The 12,690-nt window shown below is 39.4% G+C and overlaps 1 protein-coding gene across 1 annotated transcript in view; it reads right to left on the bottom strand.

The window, feature by feature from the left end:
* Positions 1 to 249: 249 nt before the first annotated feature.
* The window catches only part of LOC123662478 (ribosome-binding protein 1), a 29,774-nt gene continuing 17,333 nt past the window's right edge, over positions 250 to 12,690 (bottom strand). The window contains exons 13-21 of the mRNA XM_045597320.1: positions 12,478 to 12,584; positions 11,915 to 12,046; positions 7,788 to 7,928; positions 5,642 to 5,737; positions 4,728 to 5,228; positions 4,390 to 4,506; positions 874 to 969; positions 612 to 674; positions 250 to 296 (exon numbers count right to left, since the gene is read on the bottom strand). Coding sequence (XP_045453276.1) covers positions 276 to 296; positions 612 to 674; positions 874 to 969; positions 4,390 to 4,506; positions 4,728 to 5,228; positions 5,642 to 5,737; positions 7,788 to 7,928; positions 11,915 to 12,046; positions 12,478 to 12,584 — 1,274 coding nt within the window. The 3' untranslated portion in view covers positions 250 to 275. The remainder of the gene's footprint in view (positions 297 to 611; positions 675 to 873; positions 970 to 4,389; positions 4,507 to 4,727; positions 5,229 to 5,641; positions 5,738 to 7,787; positions 7,929 to 11,914; positions 12,047 to 12,477; positions 12,585 to 12,690) is intronic.

Here is a 12,690-nt window from a genome sequence, read left to right as displayed (position 1 = left end):
ATCCGGGAAAGTTTGATCATAGCCAAATCGCATGGCATTAAACTAAAATTTTGTTTATCAACAGTAGTTTTAGAAAGTCGCTCGGAAAACACTAAATTAGCCAAATGTTTGGCTGCGATAATTTAGGGTATGGTAGCCCTAGGTATCTCACCTATGTTAGTTGGTATTTATTATCCAATTACCTTATAGTATAAGCGGCAGTGAAGGCGAGTGCTGTCGATGCCGTGTGACGAGTTGCGCTTCAAAACAGATTTGTACATTATATTTTCTGTATGTTATTTCTCTTCCAATCCAACCTGTGGTAAATAAAGTATTTATAACAAGGTGCCTCAAAAGTACTTTTCAGGCAAGGGAAGGGTTTTCGAGACACCCTAGACTTTGTATATCCAGAAATCAAGTGACTCACTACAGCTTTTAGAAATACTAAAATAGCTTTGACATTTTTACTTTAATTTGTACAATGGTATAACAATTATTAATATTATTTCTACATTGATGAGATAAATGTTATATAATGTTACATGATTAATACCATTCGATTTTAATGATTGAAAATATAATTAAAAACAATACATATCTTTTAAATCTCATAAATAACAATGTTTACTCACCTGTATTGGTCCATTGTGTACTTCAGAGTCGTGTTTGTCAGATAATCCAGCCATCAATTTTTCCTACAAATTAATAATTATAATTCATGACTCGAGCGTCAACAATAAGATTTAAAAAATGTCACGATAATACATATTTTCGATACAATGACAAATAACTGTGTAAGTCAAATAATCATATTGTAAATTATAATATTATAGTGTCAAACAATTCAATTGTCGATACAAAGTCAAATAATTATATTTTATATGTATATCTCACCTCTGTTAACCTTTCCGTGTCTGCAAAGCTATTGCTACTGTTTTTCGTTTGCACTTTCTGTAATTCCGCCTGTAGCGAATCAATTTTATTCTGCATCTGAAAACAAATAAGAATGAATATAACATATTTGTATGATAAAACATATTTTTTTTTTTTAATATTAGATATCATAAATAATATTGTAAGAATCCTTCGTAGAGAAGAACATTTCGTAAACCGTCACCTATGTTTTAATCAGCCATATATTTATAGTCTATCTGCGTTAAGAAAACAGTGACTCATGACTGCAACTGACAGGCAAAGATGTAATCACGGTTTACGGTTTAGTGAAAATTGAACAATTACTAAAAAAAATTTATGGTATACTTTTTTTTTTCAATATTAAAATCACGTGATTACTTTTAAATTTGATCAGAAACGTCAGAATTTTATTAATATTTATAGTTAAAGAAATCCGTTCTTCAGTTTTTCCACATCGTTTATGTCTATCGTGTTTTGCACGTAGTCCCAGTGTTTCTTCTTTTTTATGAATAGGTAAAAAAAATAAAATTGAGAAAGGCTCTTCCTTGCTGTCTGAAGGTTCAACGGTCAATATGAGCTCGGCATTCTAATTTACTTTGAATTCGCCAAGGGGCGTGCTTAAGCTGAATGAAAACGATGAGTCACTATTTTCTGAACGACAATATAAAATATTATATCAAAATTGTAACCAGAAAACCGACAGGTTGGATGGAGGAACAAACAACAACGTCACAATTCATAAGGCTCCATTAGGAAAATTATTTTGCATATAATGAAATTCACGAAGAAACGACATAGACACTCAACGTTGATACTAATTTTTGTACATTATACCTCTTTTACGATGGTAGGCAACGATTTTTCAATGCAGGAGTATGCAAACGCCAGAGGTTCCTAAATGAAAAAGTATTTTTTCGGTATTAATTTCACTGAGTGCACTCATTTTGTTTCCAATAGCATTTATTAGCGTGTTTCGTTAATTTATATAAGTCGCATCAAAAAGGTCACGTCATCAGTGACACCTGCACTTAGATTTATTTTCGAGTGCATGTTTTTATTTGGTGAATCTCTCAAGATATGCATTTAAATTATATAGGATAAAGAATAAAATCAATGATTAATACAGTATTACTCGTGTGAGTAGTTCCTACAGACCTGCGCCAGCGTGCGCGTGCGCAGCGCGTCGAGCTCGCGCTGCTTGTCGGCGAGCTGCTGCGCCCAGCGCTGCTCCTCGCGCGACACGTTCTGCTGCAGCGGGCTCAGCACTCCCTCCCGAGTAGTTCCTATAGTTGGTAGTAGGTAGCGACCGACCTGCGCCAGCGTGCGCGTGCGCAGCGCGTCGAGCTCGCGCTGCTTGTCGGCGAGCTGCTGCGCCCAGCGCTGCTCCTCGCGCGACACGTTCTGCTGCAGCGGGCTCAGCACTCCCTCCCGAGTAGTTCCTATAGTTGGTAGTAGGTAGCGACCGACCTGCGCCAGCGTGCGCGTGCGCAGCGCGTCGAGCTCGCGCTGCTTGTCGGCGAGCTGCTGCGCCCAGCGCTGCTCCTCGCGCGACACGTTCTGCTGCAGCGGGCTCAGCACTCCCTCCCGAGTAGTTCCTATAGTTGGTAGTAGGTAGCGACCGACCTGCGCCAGCGTGCGCGTGCGCAGCGCGTCGAGCTCGCGCTGCTTGTCGGCGAGCTGCTGCGCCCAGCGCTGCTCCTCGCGCGACACGTTCTGCTGCAGCGGGCTCAGCACTCCCTCCCGAGTAGTTCCTATAGTTGGTAGTAGGTAGCGACCGACCTGCGCCAGCGTGCGCGTGCGCAGCGCGTCGAGCTCGCGCTGCTTGTCGGCGAGCTGCTGCGCCCAGCGCTGCTCCTCGCGCGACACGTTCTGCTGCAGCGGGCTCAGCACTCCCTCCCGAGTAGTTCCTATAGTTGGTAGTAGGTAGCGACCGACCTGCGCCAGCGTGCGCGTGCGCAGCGCGTCGAGCTCGCGCTGCTTGTCGGCGAGCTGCTGCGCCCAGCGCTGCTCCTCGCGCGACACGTTCTGCTGCAGCGGGCTCAGCACTCCCTCCCGAGTAGTTCCTATAGTTGGTAGTAGGTAGCGACCGACCTGCGCCAGCGTGCGCGTGCGCAGCGCGTCGAGCTCGCGCTGCTTGTCGGCGAGCTGCTGCGCCCAGCGCTGCTCCTCGCGCGACACGTTCTGCTGCAGCGGGCTCAGCACTCCCTCCCGAGTAGTTCCTATAGTTGGTAGTAGGTAGCGACCGACCTGCGCCAGCGTGCGCGTGCGCAGCGCGTCGAGCTCGCGCTGCTTGTCGGCGAGCTGCTGCGCCCAGCGCTGCTCCTCGCGCGACACGTTCTGCTGCAGCGGGCTCAGCACTCCCTCCCGAGTAGTTCCTATAGTTGGTAGTAGGTAGCGACCGACCTGCGCCAGCGTGCGCGTGCGCAGCGCGTCGAGCTCGCGCTGCTTGTCGGCGAGCTGCTGCGCCCAGCGCTGCTCCTCGCGCGACACGTTCTGCTGCAGCGGGCTCAGCACTCCCTCCCGAGTAGTTCCTATAGTTGGTAGTAGGTAGCGACCGACCTGCGCCAGCGTGCGCGTGCGCAGCGCGTCGAGCTCGCGCTGCTTGTCGGCGAGCTGCTGCGCCCAGCGCTGCTCCTCGCGCGACACGTTCTGCTGCAGCGGGCTCAGCACTCCCTCCCGAGTAGTTCCTATAGTTGGTAGTAGGTAGCGACCGACCTGCGCCAGCGTGCGCGTGCGCAGCGCGTCGAGCTCGCGCTGCTTGTCGGCGAGCTGCTGCGCCCAGCGCTGCTCCTCGCGCGACACGTTCTGCTGCAGCGGGCTCAGCACTCCCTCCCGAGTAGTTCCTATAGTTGGTAGTAGGTAGCGACCGACCTGCGCCAGCGTGCGCGTGCGCAGCGCGTCGAGCTCGCGCTGCTTGTCGGCGAGCTGCTGCGCCCAGCGCTGCTCCTCGCGCGACACGTTCTGCTGCAGCGGGCTCAGCACTCCCTCCCGAGTAGTTCCTATAGTTGGTAGTAGGTAGCGACCGACCTGCGCCAGCGTGCGCGTGCGCAGCGCGTCGAGCTCGCGCTGCTTGTCGGCGAGCTGCTGCGCCCAGCGCTGCTCCTCGCGCGACACGTTCTGCTGCAGCGGGCTCAGCACTCCCTCCCGAGTAGTTCCTATAGTTGGTAGTAGGTAGCGACCGACCTGCGCCAGCGTGCGCGTGCGCAGCGCGTCGAGCTCGCGCTGCTTGTCGGCGAGCTGCTGCGCCCAGCGCTGCTCCTCGCGCGACACGTTCTGCTGCAGCGGGCTCAGCACTCCCTCCCGAGTAGTTCCTATAGTTGGTAGTAGGTAGCGACCGACCTGCGCCAGCGTGCGCGTGCGCAGCGCGTCGAGCTCGCGCTGCTTGTCGGCGAGCTGCTGCGCCCAGCGCTGCTCCTCGCGCGACACGTTCTGCTGCAGCGGGCTCAGCACTCCCTCCCGAGTAGTTCCTATAGTTGGTAGTAGGTAGCGACCGACCTGCGCCAGCGTGCGCGTGCGCAGCGCGTCGAGCTCGCGCTGCTTGTCGGCGAGCTGCTGCGCCCAGCGCTGCTCCTCGCGCGATACGTTCTGCTGCAGCCGGCTCAGCACTCCCTCCTGAGGCCAACAGTGATCATTCGTATTTGACACTAAGGCAACAAAATTTCGAAAACATATTTTTCCGGAATCGACGTTACAAAATGGTGCTTCCCAACCTTAATTGTTAAATTTATCATTTAAAACTATTTTAAAATGTATACATTAACATAAAAGATTTTGAGTAATAGTAAAAAATTACGCAATTTTCTACTCATGCATATTAAAGTTAACAAACTTACGGTATCATCAATAATTTTCTTGTATTTGTTGACAAGGCTTTGTAATTGTTCATTTTGTGCTTCTAAATGTTTGACTCGGGAGTCGTCAGTCACTGGTAGTGTTTCACATTCTAGTTGTTTCTTAGTAGCTACTTCTTCCGATAACTTCTGTCGCAACTGGTCTTCGAGACTACTCTTCGCTAAGTCTTTCTCCCTTATCTGTTGTTGCAATTTATTTTCAATCTCTTTAGCTACTAAATCTTTTTCTTTTTGCAATGTCTTTTGGAAATCTATTTCGAGTTGTTTCCTCTCCTTTTCTTTTTCTAACAATTTCGACGACAGTTCTTTTTCAATTTGTTTCTTCTCAGCTTCCCTTGTTTCCAGTTCTTTTTTGAGTGTCTCCGCGAATATATGTAGCCATTCCTTTCCTGCTTTAGATGTAGGAGCAATCGTTGGACATACGGATCGGAGGACATTTGCTACTTCAATGAAATGTTGCGCTTCTGCTTTAGTTACAGCTTCCTGTTGAATAATATATTATAATATAATAATTTTTTTAGCATTAAGAATAATGTTAGTAATTGCTATTCTATTTATAATAATGGAAGATAAACTAATTACTTTTTAAATATCGCAAAATAAATAGTAAGAAATTTATTTGAAGCTATCGGTCTATATAATATAATTACAATACATTTAAATTTACAAATACATATTAAAGCGAAGCCGGCCAAAGATTTAATATATACAATGCTAATGATTTAAAACTCTTATAAAACTGTAAACAAACATAATAGCCATCAAATTACCGTATTTTGATAGTGTATAGTCATGGTAAAAATTAATAATTTCTAATTTTTAATTATTTTTAATATTAAGTGTCGTTTGTCAACAGTTAATCATGTATTGCTTTGTAACCGAGTAGTTAGACTTACGTCTCGGGCCGGCATCGCGGGCGTCGTTTTCGTTGCGAGAGCCTTTTCGGCGGTTTGTAACGCCTCCATTACTTTCCAGTTTTTAGTTCGCAACTCCTGGCACGAGTCAAAATATGTTAGGTATTGAAATTATTTTACTAAATAAAAATAGCTGTAAGTTTATAATATTAGGGCTGGTTATTAATCTGTCGATAGAAAGTTTGTCGGTATCGACAATTTTATATATTACTAGCTGATTCGGCAAACGTTGTATTGCCGCTAAACGCTATTTAAAAATAGGGGTTGGTAGAGGGTTAAAAATTTAGGATTGTATGTATTTTTTAATGTTGTATCATAAAAAAATACATTACAGCCTATACAGTCCACTGCTGGACATAGGCCTCCACAAGTTTACGCCAAAAATAACGTGAACTCATGTGTTTTGCCCATAGTCACCACGCTGGGCAGGCGGGTTGGTGACCGCAGTACTGGCTTTGTCGCACCGAAGACGCTGCTGCCCGTCTTCGGCCTGTGTATTTCAAAGCCAGCAGTTGGATGGTTATCCCGCCACCGGTCGGCTTTTTAAGTTCCAAGGTGGTAGTGAAACTGTGATATCCCTTAGTCGCCTCTTACGACACCCACAGGAAGAGAGGGGGTGGCTAAATTCTTTAGTACCGTAGCCACACAGTACATAAAATAATAAAAAATAAATAATTTATCTAAAAATTATAAAAAAAAATTTTTGAGGTCGACTACCCGTAACAATTAGGGGGATGAAAAATAGATGTTGTTCGATTCTCAGAGCTACCCAATATGCACACAAAATTTCATGAGAATCGGTCAAGCCGTTTCGGAGGAGTTTAACTACAAACACCGCGACACGAGAATTTTATATATTAGATATATTTTTTAAAACTTTATTTTAACCATTACACATATATTTAAGTTATTTAGTTTTTAGTTATTAAGTATACACAAGCCTTATCAGTTTTAGCTCTTCCAGTCAACCTTTTATAAACAAAACATACATATTATTAAAAACTTTTAAGGAAAAAAATACTGGTCACATTGTACCCTTTATTATTTAACATTTTGCGACGGCTTTTTTTGCGATAGTAAATGTTTTTCAATTAAAAAAAATGTTAATAATTTATATGGAGAATACAAAAATATTACATGCTAGACATATTTCTAGTAGGCAATTTTTTTTAGGATAGTAAAGTTACTTTATTTACCTTATCATTAATTTCGTTTATTGTAATCTCCAGAAAATATATTATAACAACTTATTGATTATTAAAAACCTTGTTTTAAAATATAACTAATAATGTCTAAATCACTATAATAGCACTAAAAAAGGTCCAGGTTAATGTTCTGTTCACTAAACACCGAGCCGTGCCCGAACGTGTCGCGAGGTGTGACTGTTTGCCACGTGATATGTTTAAAAATTAAATAAAAATGTGCTGTTTGCACAGATGTGACTGTTATAACACAAAATTAAAAACTTTACTGAAATTATTAATTTTTCGAGGGACCGAAAAAATATCGTACGGAACTGTTTGTACACGTACAATAATAGGAGGAGTTAAGATGCGAAATTACTTTACAGCACGAGTGCTGCTTTTAAACTGGTTTATTCATGTGAATACACATTAAATACACAATATATATGAAACGCTGTGTAGAGAAAATAACATTAAAATATATATTGAATATATATATATATATATATATAAATTGAATGTACAGAGTATGTATGTATATACTCTGTACAACTTTAGATAACAACTTCTGTAGAATATACCGATTACTAAGATATTTGACTGTAGCGTAATGCGTTAAAGGGCTAGTTGATTATACGGCTTTACTTGCTTTGATTTCTGATAAATTGTCAGAATATTAAAAATAGTTATTATCCACATAGTATAATCTATAATCTTAATGTTTTATTTTGAACTGGCTAACTTTGAAACGAACTGTTAGCCAGTTCGTTTTGGTAGGCCAGTATTCGAATTCATAGACATAGATCGCGATTAGCTTATTCAAGCAAAAGACAATTCTCAAGAACCCTTTCTACCTTTTTGAAAAATTAAGAGGTCTGTGCCCAATAATGGAAGATTTCCAATCTGTTACAGTTCCATAGATAAGTTTGCTTTTTTTAACTTACATTATTCTTCTCTCTATACTGAGCCAGTTGTTCCTGTAGACTGACCAGTTGTTGCTTCTGCTCTGCACTGCTTTTTTGCGCCGAAGCAAGTTCGTTGCGAAGCGACTCAACAAAACTTTCTACTTTAGCTAGTTCTGCAACCTGGAAATAATATTTAATAATAATTATACAATTTTGTAGAAGGGATCCTTCTCCTACATGGAGAAAGAAGCCTATGCCCAACAGTGGGATGTAACAGCTGAATGGTACACGATATTATTGAAATCAGCTTTAAAGCACGAATTTATGTTTTATTTTTAATTTTATTATTTTTGAATATCATATCAAAAATTGACCGTTCCAGCAGGGATCGAACCTGCGTCTCCGACTGACCCTGTCGGCGCTCTAGCCAATTAAGCTATGGAACGATGTACTCGCTAGATCGTAACTTTTGATATGATGATTTTATTTTCGGTTTAAGCGAACCATATATACTACCTCCACCAGTGAAAATAGAAACTTTGAATAAATATCTTGAGATAACGTTATTAATCATGTAGAGGATATAGTTATTCTGGGAGACTTTAATATGAGCTTCATAAATTGGAATTGTAATGATAATTTTTTATATACTACTCCGTCGAATTATGCTTCTATATTGGGTTATGCTTTGGTTGACTTCTTGTCTATTAATAGGTTTCACCAATATAATTGTATTAAAAGTTGTAACGATAAGGTTCTAGACCTAGTATTAAGTAATTTATCGAGCATTTCAGTACGCAACTCTCCAGATATGCTTAGTAAACTAGATCCGTTTCATCCAAGTTTGTTAATAGTTATTAGTGATACTCACGTGCCCTGTCTTCGGTCGAAATGTTGTTCAAGGTATGAGTGACTATTTTAAAGCCAATTATGAATCCATTATTAATGACTTAAAAAGCATTGGTTGGTTTGAAAAGTTTTGTGCCTGTAATGATGTTAACGCCATGGTTGCAATGTTTTATACTTCTTTGTCTAGTGTTATACAAAAATTTGTACCGACACGTAAACCACGCAATGCCAGGTATCCCGTATGGTTTAATAGAAATTTGATTAGATTATTGGTGGAAAAAGATAAAATTCGTGCAAAACTCAATAAGTACAAAAATCCTAGAGATAAATTAGAATTTAAAATGCTTCGGAAGCGCTGTCATAAGCTATTTAATAACTGTTACACTGAATATATAGACAGGACTCGGACTAATCTTCATATAAAACCTAAAGTTTTCTGGAGTTTTTTCAAAAATAAGAAGGATGCTGAATTGTCTATACCTGCATCAATGACATTGAATAACGTAACAGCTAACTCTGGTTCCGAGATCGCAAATCTCTTTGCCGTTCATTTTTCGTCCGTTTTCACACATAAACAATAATGCTTCTCCAACTAGGTTTTCTAATCCTAACATTCCATACATAGGTAAAATAAAGTTTACCGAAAATGAAGTATTATAATTGTGTTTGCTCGCAAACGAAAAAAAACCGACTTCAATTACATCGACGAGTAGTACACGTACACAACGTAGATGGACGAAAAAATAGTCAAGTAACTGCGCGTTATCAAAGATTACTCAAAAAGTAGTTATCAGATCTCAATAAAATTTATATGTGACCACATGACAAACATCAGCTTTCGATTAAATTAAAAATTATTAAAATCGGTACACCCAGTAAAAAGTTATTGCGGATTTTCAAAAAGTTCTCTCGATTTCTCTGGGATTCCGTCATCAGATCCTGGTTTCCTTATTATGGTACTAAACTAGGGATATCTTCTTTCCAACAAAAAAAGAATTATCAAAATCGGTACACCCAGTAAAAAGTTATTGCGGATTTTCAAGAATTTCCATCAATTTCTCTGGGATCCCATCATCAGATCCTGGTTTTCTTATCATGGTACTAACCTTGGGATATCTACTTTCGAACAAAAAAAGAATTATCAAAATCGGTACATCCAGTAGAAAGTTATGTGGTATAATACAACGTAGGTCGACGAAAAAAGCGTCAAGTAAAAACGCATTATTAGATATAGCTCGAAAAGTAGTTGTTAGATCTCAAATAAATTTAAATGGGACCAAGTGGCACACACCACCTTTCGATTAAAAGAAAATTTGTCGAAATCGCTCCACCCGGTCAAAAGTTCAGATGTAACATACATAAAAAAAAAAAAAATACAGTCGAATTGAGAACCTCCTACTTTTTTGGAAGTCGGTTAAAAAGTAATAAAATCTCTGGATATACAAAAAGGTGCTGGTCCGGATAATCTTCCTCCTCTTTTCGTCAAGCGGTGTGGTTCAGCTATTGTTTTTCCACTAACCCTTATTTTCAATCGATCGTTAAGGGAGAGAGGTTTCCCTGAAGAGTGAAAAAAGGCGAGAGTTGTTCCCGTACACAAAAAAGGTGATCGCATGGATGTACAAAACTATCGTCCAATATCGATTCTCTCGTGCTTTGCAAAACTATTCGAAAAGATATTATATCCGGTAATATCGAACCATTTTGAACGTTTTCTTACAGGTGCACAGCATGGTTTTAGGAGGGGTCTTTCTGTTCAATCCAATTTATCAGTATTTATCTCTGATTTGTCGCGCGCGATTGATGGTGGACAGGAGGTTGATGCAATTTATATTGACTTCAGCAGTGCTTTTGACAAAGTCGATCATGTTTTGCTAATCCACAAGCTGGGTCAGTATGGGATTGAGAATGCTTTATTGAAATGGTTGGAGTCGTATTTAAACAAGCGGCCCCAATGTTATCAATGGCTTTGAATCTGGTACGTATTTGGCAAATTCCGGTGCACCACAAGGATCACATTTGGGACCACTCTTATTTCTGGTGTTTATTAACGATATTACGAGTAAAATAAAACATTGCAAAATTTCTTTGTTCGCTGAAGATTTAAAATTTATTTAACAATAAATAGTAATGTAGATGCTAGGTTAGTTCAGGAAGATCTTAATGCAATTTCCACATTGTGCCATACCAATAACACAACTCTCAATGTTAACAAATGTTTCTTTATCAAATACACAAGGAAAAAAAAAACACTTGTTTCAAGCTACTTAATTGGTAATAAATCACTTCAGGAAGTGGAGGAAATTAGAGATTTGGGAGTCATTATTGATAAGAAATTGACATTTAGATCCCACATTGACAAAGTGGTTACGAAAGCGGCTCGTTTGCTAGGGTTTATTAGACGTAATACCAACGGCTTCTCTTGGTCTACAAAAATTGTTTTGTACAATGCCTTGGTTCGCTGCCTTCTCGAATATGTTAGTGTTATTTGGAACCCCACCTATATTATGCACTCACAGCTCGTAGAAAGTTTACAACGTACTTTTAAGAGGTATCTTGCTTTTTCTGCCAGTGGCATCTCACACAGACAGCCATACAATCAATGATTGGCTTGTTTGGGATGATGAGCCTTCGGGACAGGTGCGCACTTCTCGAGCTATGCTTTTTATATAAAATTCTGCATCATGATGTACATTGTGGCAACTTGGCTGAGCGTATATCTCTTTCAGTCCCACGTAGGTACCCAAGAAAAAATCAACAACATCTCAAATCAACAACATCTTTTATATACCAAGATCAAAAACTCATATGGGACATCAGGCGCCCGTGGTTAAACTGTGTTTGAATTATAACAAAATTGCAAAAGATTTACCAGGCATTGACATATTTGGTGATGATTATAGTGCATTTAAAAGGAAACTTATTGCTCATTTTCACAAATAATATAGTTTTTTTTTTTCTTTTTTAATATTCTCTTTTGTAAACATTTTTTATATTCTCGTTTGTAATTCTTTTTTTTTTTAAGTAATTAATAGTTTTATTTTATGTTATGCAAGCTGAATAAGAAAAAAATTGAATGTTATGCATGCTAGTTATTGATATATGTATTAAGGACCTTACTGTATACCTAATGTGCTTATTATAACAATATAAAAATATGTATATTGTTAGTATGCTTAAATAAATAAATTAGTACATGACAAATTCTTGTACCTTTTTTATTTAACTTATATTATTATTGTTTTTTAGAAGAGAGAAATCCCAGATTATATTTGACTGAGAATTATTTCGAATCGAAAAACTTTTAAAATTTAATTTACCTTTTCTTCATCGTTATTGCTGTTAATAGACAATCCATTTTGCGCGGGAATTGCTTTCAATTGCTTCAGTTCTGCTAACTCGGACTCGCGGACAGCTAGTTGTTCTTGTAATGATGCGATTTCTTTTGATAACTGAAATATTTTTCTTAACATTAGAAACTATCTGAAATGACTAACTACAATATTTTAAAGGTTTCCAATTATTGCGTAAACAATATTCAACTTTTAGACTATTACTAATTATTATTAAGTTATTAACTATTAAAGTAATAAATATCATTAATATATTAATTATATGATATTTTAATGTACTAGTACTTTATTAAGTTTTGTAGTAATAAGTGACGTAAGGATGTAATGGGAGAACTGTTTCCGTGCGTTCGGAAAGCTGTACTGAATAGTGATGTCTAACAATATGAAAATTGTTGTACAAAGAAATTAGGATTCAAGAAGCTTTATTTATCTAACTGTTTATCTACTGTCAAGTTTTGTACAAAACAAAGAATTAAAAGTCAAGGTTTTTACAAAAACAAAAGGCATAAAAAAGAAAGTAGAACCCTCACCTCTTGTTTTTCCTTCTCCATTTCTTCCTTGATTTTCTCTAAATTACTTTCAGCAGTCTGTGCTCGGGTTGTAAGACGCTGGACTTCGTTTTGTAGTTCAGTGATACCTAAATATGTTATTTTGAGTTTAAGAATATAAAAAGGAACAAAAACTAATAGAGTGAATATTTAATTTCGTGTGGCATTTGTTAAAATCAAACAATGAGAATATTA

The sequence above is a fragment of the Melitaea cinxia genome, chromosome 18, assembly GCF_905220565.1.
Source record: "Melitaea cinxia chromosome 18, ilMelCinx1.1, whole genome shotgun sequence".
Lineage (NCBI taxonomy): Eukaryota > Metazoa > Arthropoda > Insecta > Lepidoptera > Nymphalidae > Melitaea > Melitaea cinxia.
This window is presented reverse-complemented; position numbering and strand designations above follow the sequence as displayed.